The 18,329-nt window shown below is 38.3% G+C and overlaps 1 protein-coding gene across 2 annotated transcripts in view; it reads right to left on the reverse strand.

Moving 5' to 3' along the window:
- LOC124172893 overlaps window positions 1-18,329 on the reverse strand; it is a 50,104-nt gene that overhangs the window by 21,822 nt on the left and 9,953 nt on the right. The window contains exon 3 of one of the 2 annotated variants that reach the window (XM_046552398.1): window positions 15,400-15,685. The exons of the other annotated variant lie outside the window; for it this stretch is intronic. Coding sequence (XP_046408354.1) covers window positions 15,517-15,685 — 169 coding nt within the window. The 3' untranslated portion in view covers window positions 15,400-15,516. Of the gene's footprint in view, window positions 1-15,399; window positions 15,686-18,329 lie in introns of those variants that run through there. 2 annotated transcript variants of the gene reach the window in all.

Below are 18,329 nucleotides of genomic sequence, written 5' to 3' on the forward strand. Positions count from 1 at the left end.
GATCTCCGTGCATAAGTCGCTTGATTTTGTTGTGGCTTAGGTCGACGTAACGAAGCTTTGGCAGATAGTAGTGAAAATCCATTGGTATGAAGGCAATTTGATTGTGGGATAGTATGATGACCTGCAATACAATTAGAGGGATATCATCACAAATGATGCAAAAAGAGATCCTTAAATCGGCCTCTTAATATAAACATGTATATAACTTGTATATTTTCATCTGAGGAATTATTAATGAAATTATTAAATGTAGCTAAATTAGTAGTAGTAGACATTATTTATCTGAAACCTTGCTGTTCAGTAACTACATACTTCAACATGGGGATAAAGAACGAATAACTATCGTCTCCATGATTTTACCAAGAACTGGTAGTCAACGAAGATGTGAATCAACGGTAAAGATCCTTAAGTCTTCCTTAAATTTCTAAATTATACCAAACAAAATCATTTCCCAATGGTAAATCACACCAAATAACTATTTCGTTCATTTATTATCCGGAAATATGATAATAATATAGGTGAACACAGCAATCCACATCAGTGAAGCAGACGGCTGTGGCGCCCAAATACAACACGAAATCTGCCTGGAATGGATTATGGTCCCATGTATTGAAGCGGCAGATTGTGTATGAAATACAATTAAGTTCTTTTGTAGTGTATTTGAAAGAAATGGCTAGGAAGAAACGCAATACGAGTCGGATGGATGCAAGTCGAGAATCAAACCTGACTGGTAATGATTAGGTACATTATAAACACCTTTAGTTACATCGTCAAGCAGTTTTATTCAGTTCTAGATCTTCTTACGGATGAAAGAAGCCGATAAATACACCATATGAAGGTTTTAAAAGAATATTTCTATCTTATAAGCTCTTGATATTATGGTTTATGTTCTCTCCGTACGCCAATGCTTTACGATTGTTTTGATTTTACCATCATTCTGGCGGCCATATTGGAAATTGACGTCACTGACAGCAGCGCCGCCATCGGTCATTTGAGTCTCGAATTGTTGAGTGCCGAGTGACTCAACCTCTCGTTAAACTAGAGTAAAGTATTTTTTCTTGTGCCAAACGACCTAGAGCGAAGAAGGTGGTGGTAAGACGCTGTACTTGAACACTATATTCCTTCAGAAACACGTTGTTATAGAATTTTTGTGAGCCATTTTAATGTGAGTCACTTCTGCTTCTGAAAGGGATTTATTTTCCATTACTCCTTTTGTTGTCTTTGGGTAAAAATCGCAAAAATTTAGTGACTGGTTGAACACGTACGCACTCTACAGGAAATTTAAAATTTTAATTACTAGTATATCATTTTACCTCTATTTATTATGGATGTTATTACTATTTCTGTGTAGATACTGCATATATTCCCCGGTTTTCACACTTTGTTTCTATGCTGCGAATTAAAAGGCAAGCACTGCAACGGAGAGGGTTTTCGACGTTAACCTAATGAAATGACAAAGAGTCCAAAGTAGCACATGATGATCTCAAATTTGTACCCCAGGAAATTCTACGATATGGTATTACTCACAAAAAGCAAGAACAAGCTCAATAGGGTTGTTTCCTATTATTATTTTATTGCCTAAATCGAAAGATTATTACTCCTGGAGTACGTATTTCACGCTTTTAGATTTTTAAATGACGATATCTATTTTTAGCGATTGAATGAAAATAGAAAAATTTCAAGCGCGCGAAAACGCGACGGCTAAGTATTCATGCCGGGAAACGCCGTGTGACGTCATTCTGGTTCCCGCTGTCGGCGTATCAGGTGACCTTGGGGCGAGGATTTGGTCGATGATAGGATGCAGGCTGCTAGCAGGTAGCAGAGTACCCTGCTAGCAGGTAGCGCTTGGCTTAAATAAGGATTATTAATACCCTATCAAACGAAGGAAACGTTCCGACCTTTAGCAGTTTTAATAGGTGATTATTAAGACATGTTTCCCTGAGCTCCGTGCCTCATGCGTGCATCGGTAATCTCAGATTATGTAAAACTACTATCCACTCGTATAGAAACTAGATCCATGAGACGTCACGTGGAGTGGCATTGCATGGGCGCCAATCTGACCTTTTTCAAATGTGGTTAAAATTGACCATTGCCATTCGTTTAAACTGGGATTTCTAAAACCAAATAATTTGTATATTATAAATACACTAATGGTGGGTAACGAATCAATGCCTTTCGTTTTCTTTCCTAAAGGAAACTTACACCAGGAGGTACTGCCAGGTCGACAAATAGAAGCACAAATAGTAAATAATATACACGGATAAGTATAAGTCTTAAAGCAAAACAGAGTAACCGGAGTGGAATGCCTGCTGAATGAATACTAGAAAATACTTTGAACTATCATCGATTGAAGCAGAAGAGTGGTGAAATTATACGATGTAATGTACCCACTCCTTTCGCCAGACCTCAAACGGTATGAAGTCTAGCGTACGCCAAAGCCAGGCTTCTTCCATCATCTATTTTCCTAATTTAAAAACCGTAATGGCATCATATTAAAGGATAACAGCAATGACGATGAAATTACTATTATAAATAATCCGTAAATGATTAAGAAAACGAGATAACGTGCTGAAAAAAAATACAAGCGACGCTCCAGAACCGTAAACTTTCACTAATAGTGGTATCATTTCATCTCATAAGTTGTAACTCTCCAAACGACAGCCCAAAAGAAATCTGAATCCTTAATAAGGAACTGAAGTACTTAGTCAAGATACCCCAAGCCATTGGGTCTGGAATATGTCCAGAAGGGCTAGTCACTATGATTCCTGGTAAACTAAATAAGGCCCGTTGGTTGACCACAGATAACACAGTACTTAGGTACATTTAGGCTAAGAAAACTAGCAATAAAGTCGTCGAAATAGTAACATTTATGTAAAAGGTCTACGTAGTGCAATGTAAGATTAGGCCTCAATCTTCGTTCGCCGATGATGATCGTCACGTCTGTGAAACCATTCATGGATATAGATACTCGCCAAGGAAGCACCAAGCAATAGTTTTTTCATCCATTCAAACTAAAGTGTTTCCCGCACTCCCAGATAATATTCTAATAGTGATAAGTGATCGTCGACTGACTTTCCGACAGGAGGCACAAATTAAAATTCTTAGAGCTATAGATCACGAAGCAGGTTATTTAAATTATGGCATCAGATGAAAAATTATTTCCCATTTGAATTTTGAAGCCATGGATTATGGAGAAATGATTCATTGGGAAAGCACCGATGTTTCTATTATCGTGCTACAAGTTGTGAGGAATATATCAAATGAAGAAATCGTTGAAAAACTGTCGCTTGCTGAAAATACGTCGCCAAAATAGTCATTCGCCGTGTAACTCCATCACACAGTGGTAGTGCAACGGACAGCGAATGTGGATCTGATAACGGCAAGGATGGCGTTATCAGATCCACTTTGATTTCACGGCAAGTTCCGCCGAAGTTTCAATCGAAAACTCAATTTTCACAATATTACCGGACGGTAACGATTCAGAACAAATAAACCGGACTGCATAACGTTGGCTGGTAGGTTGGGTAGAGGAGGCGGAGGAGCCCAAGGTGCGGGCACCTCCACGAGATGGGTTCTGGGTCGCATGGCTAACTTCTCTGGATAGGTGAGCGAGGAGCTCTACATTTGCTAGATCACACTAAAATAAAATCAAATGATTAATAAATTAATCCAAATCCACAGGGGAGATGAATTTGACCCTTGAGGGACATAATGCCGTCATAGTGAATCCCGAATGATAATTTCCATCTTCAGTGATATCTTCTTACACGAAAATATGGTCAATATAGTCGGCGATGGCATAAAGGAGCATACACTAATCCTAATGACTACCCTCGAGAACTTCAGACATGGTTTACACGTTTTCGACTGAAATACATCTCTATTTCGCGTCATTTATCGCATGCATAGCGTAAAAATGAGACATTGTGTTGCGGGTTGCCATCTCACAAAACTGCTTTCGGTGGCACGATAAAAGGCAACTTTAGCAATAATTAAAAGGAATAGAGCTGTCACGATTAGTCTAAAATATCGTGGAAAAACCAATGTTATACATTATTGGAAAAAATGAGTGCCTGATAATACCAAATTTTAATTATTTACATTTTTAACGTTTTTCGTAAAAAAATTCGAATATTCAAGACAAAATGGCGCACAGAAGATATTAACCGATTTCGAAAAAAAAATCATATCTGTAATACCCACCCGGGTACGCAACTTTTGCCGGGTTTTACGGTTCGCTCCTAAAAAAAGTGGCAAAACGAGGCACCCTAGTGCATACACATTCACTAACAAGCGGAATGTTTGAGAAGCGCCGTATAAAAACTACGAATTCAGTCATCATCATTGGTCAACAATCCTAAGATTGGTTTGACGCAGCTCTCCACTCTATCCTCCAATCAGCTAATATTTTCACTCCTACGTATTTCTTCTCTTTCACATCTCTCTTTACATGTTCCATATATTTTGTTCGAGGTCTTCCTTTTCCATTCTTGCATTCTTTTGTCTCAGGATGTGGCCTATAAGGTTGTTCCGTCTTCTTATTAAGGTTTTCATGAGGCTACTCTTCTTAGGACTTCCTCGTTACTAACTCGGTCGATCCATTTGATTTTCATCATTCCTCCGTAACACCACATTTCGAAGGCCTCTATCCTTGCTTTCTCCGCTGCGGTCATTGTCCATGCCTCACTTCAGCATAGCAGCATACTCCAGATGTAGGTTCTTATAAATCGTTTCTTTACTTCCATATTTAAGTTGCCCGCTGTAAGCAGGTCTCTCTTTTGGTGGAATGCTCTCTTCGCCTGGGCTATTCTGCTGATAATTTCTTTCGCACGAATTCAGTAAAGGATATAAATTTCCCTGAGAAGCAGACGCGGTGCCACAAACATTGTCCTTATTCTGTGCAAGTGACTGTAAGTGTAACTATGATGTAACATTGTCGTGATTGACTCGATCAAGGAGGGAGACTCGAGTGGCTGCGTCTCCTGGAATCGAGTTTAGAGCACCAAAGAATCGAAATCCACGCGAATCAGATCTCGGAGAAGTTTAAATGACTGAGGTTGGTGGTGATGTTACAAATGTAACGGCAAGGCACACCCCGTCGCTCTCGTGTCTACCCACAGACTGCCCCCGAATTCCCGCACTCGTGTCGTCAGGGCACAGGTCAACACCTCCAAGACCAGGGGAAGGGTGGCTCCACTCGACCCACCCTAGGAAATGAGCAACTCATCTTCGTCAGCGAGACGGTGGCCGTTTTCCTATTCAGGGAGTATGCACACTCATTCCCTCGTTCCCTTTATCCCGTGAACCCTGCTCCCTTACTAATGCTCTACTGGCGCCATAAATTGTGAACGGAAATAACGTACTATTGACAGTAACGAAATGTGAAGCGCAAGGTAGTGTTACGTCATTTAGTGGTTGATTTGAGAATCAGTTTCACCTTAATACTTCTATTTTTCCATGTGAAGAGCAAGAATTCACAATGCCGATGTAATAGCACGTAACAGAGCTCACATAATAAACACAAAATTACTTAAAAACTCCAGTTCAAGATTTCTGAGTTTTCCATTGCCATAGCCATTTTCACGTCCACTTCCCACGAGGCCACGTGAACGAGGGAGTATCCGCGTTCCCTTGTTACCCTTCGTTGCGCCCTTAACCGATTGGATCCACTTAGAATGAGTAATAGATAAAGAATTTAACGATGGTAGATCAACAAATTAAAGCACCAAAGATAATTGTGGTGATTCTCTGAAATTGTGCTGTCTCACTGAAAACTGTAAACATATCATCCTATAAAAAGTTTCTTTTCAATGAAATGATTCGTTTTGTTACAAAAGTCTCTGTCGAAAAGGCCAGTACATTTCGGGAATCAGTGGGAACAAAATAAAACGTTTTGTTTCGCCATAATGATTAATTTTTGGCCAATGTTTCCACGAATCCAATATGTTTACGTCTTCTTCAAACAATATTCACGCTTCATTCCTGAAATTTACACGTCGCTCATTGTAAGCCATTAGATATACGTTTCGCGTCGTGTGAGTGCCCGAGGCTCCTACAGGACTTTAAAAGGTACTCATCTCGGTTAAAAATCGAATTTGAGCTCTAACAATTGGCCTGTGTGCTTTTCAAACATATATTTTCTGTTTTAAGTTAAGAAAAACTATTTTTAGTTTAGAGTGTTCCTTCCGATAGTAAACTGTTAATATTGTATTGTCTAATTGTTACAAATCCATGTATATTTAGCGAGAAAATGGGATCCGGTGTCGAAAGCCCTACTCTGCAATCTGAATAAAATTCAAAGGAAGAAAGCATTCTTCGTCAAAAACTGCTACGGGCTTACAGACAGCGTTACCCATATGTTAATGGAATAAGGTTGGTAGCCACTACAGAGACTCGTAGGCTGCGCGCTAGGCTTAGACTGCTTGAACAATGGGGAACATGCACAATTTTTTTGAAGTACTGGAAAAAGAAGGCCTCTACCTCAAATGTACTCGTCGAAAATTTCGCGTATGAATTATGCTTTTTAGCTGAGTTATGAGTCTTTAAAAATTGATCTTCATCGGCTGATTGAAAACACGACGTCATGGGAGCGTGACGTCACGGAACGTCATCCACTGATGACAGACTGAGGAAGTGGATAGAAAATCAATCTACGAGGGCTCAAATGCTAATTTGGCGATAATAATAGCAATTTTTACTTTGAATGTCTTGCATTCAAGCCTCTAACACTCTACTCTCTTAGCGAAGTGAATGGTGTTCCGTGCGATGACGTCAGAAGACGTTTCAGGTCACGTGACTTCAAGCGATATTCGAGCATTTTTAATTAGCATTTATTGACGTTTGTGGAGTACCAGGAGAGTTTTTGCTTATATATTTGGACTCGTGAGAAAATTTTCTATTCATTGAGGCTAACTAGGATGATGAACAAATTCCATGCATGTTCCCCATTGGGAAAATATATCTTTAAGAGCGACGCGAAGGACATAATATTAGAGCCCCATTATATTTTCCGGTCCGAAGGTTGCGATAAATTTAGAAAGATATTGAATCGAACGGAGATATGTTGGGATTCTCCCCCGAACCATAAAATACTTTAATAATCACTGACCATAATTTCGAATTTCATTTTTATTATTAATCGTCTTGTCTCCTGGCATCCCCTGCTACAGGCCTTTTAGGCGGCTTGCGGGGTAGTATGTACTTGTAGATGAAGATGTAATTTATGAATTATTACCTGGCAACTAAAATTGGTAACTCATTGCAGTTTGTGGTTCTCCTCCTTTAAAAATAATATGAAATTTAACTTTTTTGCTAATTTGATGAGAGGGCCATTTCAAGGTCGACCTTTAAATGTTTCAGGCTATTTAAAACGCACTCTTCAGTTGTTTGAGTTTCGCAGACCTCAGAAACCGCAAACTGCCCACCATCAGCCCCGTTTCTTCCTCGTGATAAGACTTTAACATCCTTTTTCCTCAAAACTCATTTTTTTCACTTGAACCAAATGCATACGTCCTAAATTCCATTGCTTCCGTATTATGACACATTTCTGTGATATGGAGGGCAGTTTTTTCAACCTCCAACGGGTCATGAAGAAAAGGCGAAGAGATTGATTAAACATTATTTCAAAGCTAAATAATAAACTCACCTGCGCACAGTGTTCCGAAATCGGAAAAAGCCGGACAAAAGTCCAAACTAGGGTTTTTTGAGGTAGAGACTTAAAACTTGACGCATATGCCCAAATATAATTGATAATCATTAAACAATAACTCATTTTTCGTAGATCTCACCCGCTGCTAAGATACAGAGGACCAAAGACGACCAAGTTTCCAAAAACACGCTCGATCCCATTTTTCTTCGAAAGACTTAGAAGTTAAGCTGCTTGTAGACCCAGACGGCACATAATCCTCCGTATCTTATTCGTATGCAGATAGTATTCATTGACAAAAAGCGACGGAGCGGTAGTCAATGGATACTATCTGCATACGAATTAGATACGGAGGATTCTGTGCCGTCTGGGGAGTTTTGGAAGGATTTTAATGAATTAAAAAAAACATTATATTCCAGTAATATGGTACTTTATCTACATTCTCCATTATTTTTAAATATTTTGGTTTATATCGAGGTGGTATATTAAAGGCAAAAAATATCAACGAATGATGAAATGAAATGATGAATATCAATCGGAGCAAAATTCTTCTCCTAATTGAAAGACCAGAAGCAAAACGTCATGGAATACCGCAGTTCATCTACATCTACATAATACCCTGCGAGCCGCCTAAAAGGCGTGCGGCAGGGGGTGTTAGGACACCAGCCGTTTACAACAGAAAAAAAATGAAGTGCTCTAACGAGGTTGGGACTAGAATTTATTGAAGTCCTTTATTATTTAGGGGAATAACGAATTCTCATATCTTTCAATGAAATGATGAAATGATACGAATACGGAATAGATTAAAGGAAAAAGAAAAAGTGGCTGACTGGAAAAAATACCCTTTTCGAGTCTCGTGCCGTAGTCTTTCAAACGAGAACAGGATACGCTATCCAAAATCTAAATCTAGGCGATATATTCGGAGTAAATTGAACGAGACCGTGTTTTTAGTTAATTTAATACTATTCTCTCGAAATCAGGCGTATATGGACAAAAGCTTTCATCAGTATTCTTATCTAAGTGTCTACTTTTAAAGAAAAAAGGATTCTTTCGTTATTGACATCACTTACGCAAAATCTTCTTGTGAGAAGCATCGCGTATTCAGAAGAACCGACAAGCACGTGAAAAGTCTTTGAGATATTTTGTTCAGTAAACAAAACCTCTATATTGAAAAAATCCGTCGAAATTTATTTTTGTGATAAACCTTACTTGGTTAACATGAGTTTGGTGGGGCCATGGAGCAGGTAGTCTCAAGCTGGGCGTGGTCATGGCCTCCTTCAATACCGGCCGGAACATGGAAATGTGGCAACGCTGTGTCGGGGTCCTATCGTGTTTGTTTAAGGGCATGGCGACTTATGCGCGAAGCGTTTCCGTGTGACCAAAGAAGCATTAAATCTATTGTTAAAAAGGCAGAAATGGACATATTTTGTGGGTATCATATTGGCAAAAAGTACGCACAATAAGTTTAAGATACTGGATCCACATAGTCTAAATCAGTGTTTCCCAAACTTTTTCGAGCCATCGCCCTCATGGATCCATAACCCTATACTCAACGCCCCCCTAATCGGTATGTTTAAAATAATAATCAGAATCATATATACTTATTAACAAAATCAGGAACATTTTATTTATTTTATTGTATTTTAAAGAAATATAACTACATACAGCATATACTTGCCATTTTATAGTGGCCAGGTAACAATACATAAATTAGAGGACGAAGATGCAATATAGCATGTAGAAAGCAATAATTACATTTACAAAAAAAAGGACAACAAGAAACTGCAGTGACGGACTACTTCGGTGACAGATAGGATAGGGTAGCGGTTCCCAAACTTTTTCTTTCCGCGACCCATTTTAGCTCATTCTTCTTAGCCGCGACCCCCTAAAAATGGTCGTCCAAGTTTAAGTACGTTGTTCACCATATTATTAGTATCTCGCGACCCCTTTCCGAACGACCTACGACCCCCTTGGGGGTCGCGACCCCCACTTTGGGAACCGCTGGGATAGGGGAAGGCTTATGAAGGATTTCAATGGAAGTGCAAAGGGGTCGATGTGTGGAGGGAGTGAATTCAACACAGAAGAAATGCGGTATAAAAACGAACGCTTAGTGAGTGAAAGTCTAGGAATGGGCATGTGGATTAGGGGATGAGAACGGGTAGGACGGGGTGGAACTTTAAAATTGATAAAAGAGAGCAATGCAGGGCAGTCGATGGTGGAATTGAGAATCTTATAAATAAATTTTAAATCAGCTGTGAGCCTATGGGTAGTGAGATTAGGGATGAAGAGGGAGGAGAGAATAGCATTAGTGGACATGTTGCGTAAATGCGGTATTCTATTTTTTACTATTTTGGCAAAGAAATTGCTGACACAGTCCAGGGATGAGAGGTTGGTTTGTGAAGAGATAGACCAGATGTGACAAGAGTAGGTAAGAATTGGAAGAATGATGGATGAAAAGAAATTTCGAAGTGCTTGGGGGTCTTTAATTTCAGTGAAACGGAACAGGAGTCCTAAGAGGGACATTGATTTAGACTTGCTGGATTGTATGTGAGGAGAAAAATTTAATTTATCGTCAGTGATAATGCCTAGGTCCTTAGATGTTGACACACCTTTCAGAGAGTGATTAAAAATACTGTAGTCAAATTGATGTGTGATCTTCTTTAGGGCCATGGACATCACACTACATTTATCTGGGTTTAATCTAAGTTTCCAGACATTACACCAATTCGATGTCTGACGTAAAGCATCTTGTAGGTCATGGCAATCAGGTGGTTTTTCAATGTCCTTGATAAATTTACAATCGTCAGCATTAAGGAGGGTTTGAGCTTGGGAAGAAGGTAGCAGAGAGGCAAGATCATCAATATACAAGTTAAACAGGTAAGGACCAAGGACACTCTCCTGAGGAACCCCAGATGTCAGAGGAGACCAAGGAATACGTGCCATATGACACGTATTAATATTTACCCTCCTATAATGGCCATTATGGTAATCTAATTCCCCGCTAGAGAACGACATTGTATTGGAATAGTTTTACGTTGAATATAATTTTATGTTATTTACATACATTTTATGTCGACAGCCTCGGTGGCGGCGTGGACACCTCAAAACATCAGCCCAAAAATGTATTCCCTCCACCTGAGAGAAGCAATCACTCATTCAAGAACAGGTATTTATTCAGTGCTTCGTCAAGGTTTTCTAAAGATAACTGCATGCGTTACTTCGGATGTTACATCTTCGTTATTTATTGATGTAAATAAATATAAAAATAAATATGTACAATGTTAAGAGCCCTGAGGATGATTTTACGTAAATCGAAACGTTGGCTATAAATTGGTTTCATTTGACCTAAACTCCAAGCAAAATCATAAAAAAACATTAAAATAGACACACATATTTGGGATCCCTCCCTGAATAGTTACATTTTATCAGAGGTGGTGAAACACATTGTATTTATCCGCGCAACCTTCCTTTGCATTACTAAGTTGCAAACTCTTACTTACGAGCTTGAGTTTCAGAAATGTGAAGGCTTCAGTTGAAGATGGCTGCCCGTAGAGGACGATCTGCTGGTAAGCGGCATTTTATATTATTTATAATTAAATAACTTGGTAGTTTACAGAAGTTTTTCTAACTTTATTATGAGAATGAAACATTTTTTTTATTCCTTAATGCATTACACGTGTCACTTTAACTGTCCATTGCTTTTCATAGATTACTGCCTAAAAGTTTTTTTTTCATAATTAAAAAAATGACTTTCTTGTGCTCTCTGAATTGGAATTATCTTTCCATGCCCCTCTTCTCACTTGAGAAGAATGCAGAGCAAAATATTATTTGTTTTTCATTGGAGTTACGTGTTCTAATCTGTGAAAAAGGCTCTCCAGCTATGAATTCGTGATGAATTTTCACAGGATGAGAATCGGACCACCATAGAACGGATAGGACTACCTTCTCCTCTATTACGGCGTTGCCAAATTCAACAGCACAGCTCGTAAGCTTACGATCCTTATCCTCTAGCATTACAAGTTTCTTTTATATATCGATTTTACGCCGACGTACAGCAATAATTTGTCATCACAAATTCATCAATTTTTGGTGTCCTAATAAAAGGCTGGTGCCTTAGCATCCCCTGCCACACGCCCTTTAGGCGGCTTGCGGGGCAGTATGTAGATGTAAATGAATTTCTGGTGCACTATTCGTACGAGCGGTAACGTTATCACCTATTGTTCTAATAACTGAAAAATACGAAGTGAAACACTTGTACTTCATCATCGCGATGTCGAATTTTAAATATCCCAAGTAGAAATCGTGGCACAATATCAGTAAGAAAACTTACCAAGAATAACAGCGCATACAAAAATGACGATAAGCGGCTATATAAATGTTTACAGCATGCGCTCAGTGTATTTCCCGACGTCAGAGTTAGAACCTATGACGTCACGCTTTGCTTCGGCAGAGCTAGGGTGCCTTCGCGCAGTGGTCGGCTCAGGAAAATTTTCACGATTTCAAAGTCAATTTTATTGTTTCTTTTGATGATGAATGGAAAAACTTGAGGTATTTTTGGAATGTATCCATTTTACCTGTTCAATATAGTTTTTATAGCAATCGACGACCCATGCAAGTTCCCCATTTCATGCAAGTGCTCTAAGTTCAGAGTTCTTTTTTTTGCGGCAAAAGTCGTTAGTATAAAACACTGAACCAAATGATTGCTACTTGCCGGCGTACTGGTTAAAACACATGAACTCCTTCAGTGCGCCATTTATAACAACATAGACATAATATTATTGCAGGAAACTAAATTAACACCAGAAAAATCATTTTATTCACAACACTACAACACTTATAGACTGGACCGCTTAATACGAGGCGGACGAGAAGCAACTCTTATCCGTAAAAACATCCCACACTCCCTGTTAAACTCCACTGACCCAACAAAATTCGAAGCTCTTGGTATTTCGATAAACGCAAAATACGGTACGTTACACCTCCACACATTCTACCGAAAACCAAACTTACACTTCGCAGCGGACGATCTGGGACGCTTATTCTCCGCCCCAAGTGGCGTCTACTTCGGCGACTGGAACTGCAACCATCCTATGTGGAACAGTAATAAGATCAATAGATTTGGGGTTACCTTGCACTCGTATATTTAAAAAATATAAATTTCCAAGTCTTGGCTCTGCTCTCCCCTATTCACTATTTTCCGAGATCTTGCGGCGAAATTGATTTTGTCCTTGCACATAATCTCCCAATTTCATTTACACCTTCAGGTATTTATTCCTTCACTCCTGACCGCCTTCCCCTACAATTTCTACTTCCCCTTACTAACCAAATACTTGCCTCTTCAGTCATAATGTCACGGATTGGGACAAAGTTTCATTCATCTCAACCCTTTATAACCCAATGTTGCTTCTAAGCGACCTCAAAAATGTATAAATATTCACCTCTATTTAGGAGATATCTAAATTATATAATATTTTGTAGTGTAAACTTGAATTCCGAAATATTAACATGCCAGGATAATTATCATTATGTGTAAAATTTACAAGTTTTCAAAATTAAAAATCCTGAAATTTGTTTTCTCCCAGAAACAGCTATAGGTTAGAAAAGGTTAATGAGACCCTTTCCCAAATAAACCCCCTTGCAAACCCAACGCCTTCAGAGGTTGGAAAACAGGAAGATGAAATCGCTTCTGCCTTAAACATTGCCAAACGGCGAGCTTCACGCTCCTTTATTCCCAGAAACAAAGCAAATGACAAATTCCCTCAGTACTTAGTCGATCTAATCAAGCGCCGCAATATAGCTCGCCGAATATTGAAAAACTACCGAGCACCACAGGATAAAACCACGTACAACCGTCTGTCATGTGAAGTCAAAAATTAAATAGATAAATTCAGCCGTCGTAACTGGGAAAGACATATCCAAAAAAAGGTATTGAGCTATTTTTGGGCTTATTTTCGATATGTGAAAGCGATTTTATCAAAAGTTCTATTATAGCTTTTAACTGCAATTAATTTATCTTTAACCTTAAAATTATACTGTTTTAAGCTCTCCATGAATACCAAGTTATCACTAATCCCAATTACTTCTATATAGAGATTTTTTTAAAAATTGTTTGAATAAAAACAGCTCAAAAATGCTGAAATGATGAGATATCGTAAAAAAATGCCAAAATGAGATTCAGACGATCAAAATCAGTAAGATACTACCACCTTTCTTGCTAATTTAGCTAAAATTACGACGTTATTAATTTTGGCCAGCGTTTTTCGATTTGGGACCACTGTGTGACGTCACGACGGGGAGACACTAACATTAACAAACTCAACACCCTCTCGAAACTCATCAACATTTGGACACACACTTGGAAAATACAAATAAACGCCCCCAAAAGCACACACTTACTCTTTTCACAAAGACGCAAATTTGCACCACAGACATCACCTATCATAAACAAGAATAGAATACCAAGAGCGTCCACCCACAAATCCTTAGGAGTCCGGATAGCCAAGAAACTGTCCTAAAAACCTTATTTACGTTACTGTACCGGCACGCCAATTGCTTCATTATGCTCCCAAATCTCACCCCTCTCTCTCTCTCTCTCTCTCTCTCTCTCTCTCTCTCTCACAGCTGCAGAGTTAAAGTGTTTGCATCGACTATCCGAACTACCCTCCTGTACGGATGCGAGACATTTGCATTATCGAAAATTATAAGACATAAATTGGAAGTCTTCCCAATAAATCCCCAGTGAGAAATGGGTGGTGGAATCCACGTGGAACCCACGTGGAATCCACGTTGAGTGGTGGATATTTGGTGGTGGTGAATATTGAGTGGTTGGACCCACGTGGAATCCACATTGATTTCAAGTGGATTTGTGGTGATTAGCATAAAATGTTAAACAGAATTTCTAATTTGTGGAACTTAACTCTCTGGTAACATTGCGTCATTTATCATCCTGAAACCACGCTAGTTATGTGAAAATGTATCGCACATTCTATTTTTATATAATTCGTGGAAAGGCAGCCATGAGAGCACATGAAAAATCGTAGACACATATATAGAAGGTTTAGATATAGATTGGTTGAGGTTTTAATGGTTTTAGGACAGCACCAACTGCTGTTTTAATTTTTCCACCAAATTTCCACGTGGGTTCCACGTTGATTCCACGACCAAAAACACAAGGTATCCACGTTAATTCTCCGCGTGGGTTCCACGTGGATTCCACCACCCATTTCTCACTGGGTCCCTACGCCCACACCTCAACCTATCCAGATCAGTCAATATAGCTGATGTACTGTCCACACACAAGCTCCCCACAATAAACAATTTCATTACCAAATTAGCAAACAACTTCAAGTCCAGGCTCGGGCAACCCAAAACACGCTACTTACAGACATGTGGGATTACGATCCAACAATCCCCATCACATACAAACTGCCTAAGCAAATCAATCGTCAATGAGTCTATCCTATGTATTTCTTTCTTGTAGGTTTAGTCTTAATCACTAAAAGGTATTATACATGTCTCAGTTCAAGAAGAAATTACAAATGTTTATTTCCTAATGTTATGAGTTTAAAAAGATTATGATGATGAAAAAAAGAAGATAAAATATTTAAAAAAATAATATAAATCGCAAAAAAATTAAAAATACTTAAAACATTAAAAAAAGAGGAAATGACAATAAAAAATTATATCAAACCAAAAACTGTATGTATTTTATAATAAAAAATGTATATACATATTTGAATTGATGCGTGGTTTGCAATTTTTAAAGTGTGTTATCAGTGTTACGAAGAAGCTATGTGGGAAAACAAACTTTTATATTTTATTCATCAAACCCTTCATTTAATTGCGCAAATTATCACCGGAAACCACCGGTGCTATGTCGGTGGTTCATCCATTGCTTCTATTTCGGTGGTGTTGGATGATGTCTTCCCCAACTCTGACTGAACTCCAAGGTGATTCAAACACATTCCTATCATGGGCAGCCAATGATAAGCCCATGATTCCACATCTGCGATCGCTTTCCCTTTCATTGAGTCTGGCTCCCTGTGAACACGAAAATATTAAAATTAGAAATAAAATCGGAAAATTAGAATATATATCGAAACTTGGAGATTTAACGTGGTGGATGTAATCCATTTTCTCATCAGATCCGACTTACGCACAAGAACATCTCCATGTTTTTATATTATAGCCCTTCAAGACTGAATTATTGTCCTTTAATCCTGCCAATGCGCTTCTTTGTATCTTTTAGTACACGATTCTGCCACTGCATGTCACTTGTGTTTTGTTTTGCATTCGTAAAACAAGATGGATGTCACAACGGCAAGAAAGATGAGTGTGCGTTGTCATGTGTTTTCATTAATCGTTTAAAATTAAAATATATATTTATTTATATTATTTAAATTGAAAATTAAGTATGACAATAAATTATTCTTGGTGAGAATAATTACTTTGTATTATCGTAGTGCATAAAAAAAGTGTCTCGAAATCGCAAGGTGCACGCTTGTGAACCATGCTGTAAAATGCTTATTAATAAGCTGTGAAGAAGCAAGAATTAGGAAAGGAGTGCGACAAGGCTGTACATTGTCACCCGTAATTTTAAACGTTTACATTGAGAAAGCCATTAATGAAATCAAAGAAAAGGCATTGGGAGTGAATATTCATTGAGAAAAAATTAGCACGCTAAGATTTGCCGATGACATAGCCGTTATATATTATATATATTATATTATATCGTATTATATTATAGCAGAAACAGAGATGGATTTGAAAAATATTCTGGTTAATATGGGTAGGGTAATGGGTAGATATCAACTGAAAATAAGCACAAAGAAAACCAAGATCTTAGTATGCAGCAGAAGAGAAGAAGTCAAGACTAACATCAAAATAGGGAAGCAAAAACTGATAGAGGTGGATGAATTCTGTTATTTGGGAGGCAAGATAACTAGTGACGGGAGAAGTAAGAAAGAAATTATCAGCAGAATAGCCCAGGCGAAGAGAGCATTCCACCAAAAGAAAGACCTGCTTACAGCAGGAAACTTAAGTATGGAAGTAAAGAAACAATTTATAAGAACCTACATCTGGAGTATGCTCTTATACGGAAGTTAGGCATTGACAATGACCGCAGCGGAGAAAGCAAGGATAGAGGCCTTCGAAATGTGGTGCTACAGAAGAATGGTGAAAATCAAATGGATCGACAGAGTTAGTAACGAGGAAGTCCTAAGAAGAGTAGGAGAGAAGAGAAGCCTCATGAAAACCTAAATAAGAAGACGGAACTACCTTATAGGCCACATCCTGAGACATGATGGACTTATGAAGACAATCGTCGAAGGACAAGTGGAAGGCAAGAATGGAAAAGAAAGACTTCGGACAAAATATATGGAACAAGTGAAGAGAGGTGTGAAAGAGAAGAAATACGTAGGTGTGAAAAGATTAGCTGATTGGAGAATGGAGTGGAGAGCTGCGTCAAACCAATCCTAGGATTGTTGACCAATGATGATGATCATGAATAAGTATTTATTCCAAATTTAACTGTGTTGTCCTTTTTTCCTTCCACCATGATTATGAAAGGTGCTTGAAACATTAACAAAACTGCCCAGAGACTCATGGCTTAGGAGAGGATATTACTAATGAAAATCATTTCGTTATTCCGCAGCTTATTTCCCTAACAAAAATCGATATCCCTTTAACATGCAGACGACATTATAGACGTTAACATATGACAACCATGAAAAATCAATGTTAATCCAATTTTTGTCGCATGGATATCCAACAAATATCCAAGGACTTTCCAAAGAATCTTGCAGTGATGTCCAACAGTGGACGTGGACGTTCATATTACAGCATGTCATGGATATCTTCACAAAATCATTATGAGTGGGTAATAGGTGTGCCTATTATGTTTTTGGTAATCATCACAGAAAGACGCATAACATTTGTGCTCTTCAATGCTACACTGAACATATGCTAGTTATTGACAAAGTTTGGAATCATTGTTTTTAATATAACGGTTGTTACAACTTTGATATCTATGTTACGTTAATTTTACAGCTATTCGTGAATTTTACAAAAAGGATATCATCTTAACGTTATCGAAATATCCATCGTATAATAAAGAAGACTTTTGTGTGTATTAACCGTACTTAGATATGTGATGATATCGTCTGGTCTTTGGGGTAAAAAGTAGATTCGGTGTTGGCCATTATCAAGCACATTGATATCAAAGCGTGCTGGAGGAATATGAATATTTCTTCATCATCAGCACGAGTCCTGTTGAAGATGGTGCACTAATGCAACTTCGAAGTAGATGTACAGTTCAAGTTGGTATTAACGATCTCGTCCGTAACGTCAACACGGATTCGACGTAATTCGTGCCTCAGTCCCGCCAAACTTAAAGTAATAAGACCTCGGATTTCTCGTTCATTGAGTGAAACATCTCGTGTATAAGGTCAACAAAATCCGTCTCCAAGCAACAAAAGACTCTACAAAAGAAAATCAACGATTTACTTCTGCAGTAGGACTTCATTGAAACCTGCTTGCTAGTTTTTTATGTCACTAACACACTGTATTGTGCCTAAACTTAAATATATTACTGTATCCATTGCAAAAAGCATTAATTTCGACTATTCCTTTGCAAAAATATATGTAGCACGACATCATTACTCAAATATTTGGATGCATTTACACC

This window comes from Ischnura elegans, assembly GCF_921293095.1.
Source record: "Ischnura elegans chromosome 13 unlocalized genomic scaffold, ioIscEleg1.1 SUPER_13_unloc_3, whole genome shotgun sequence".
Taxonomy (NCBI): Eukaryota; Metazoa; Arthropoda; class Insecta; order Odonata; family Coenagrionidae; genus Ischnura; species Ischnura elegans.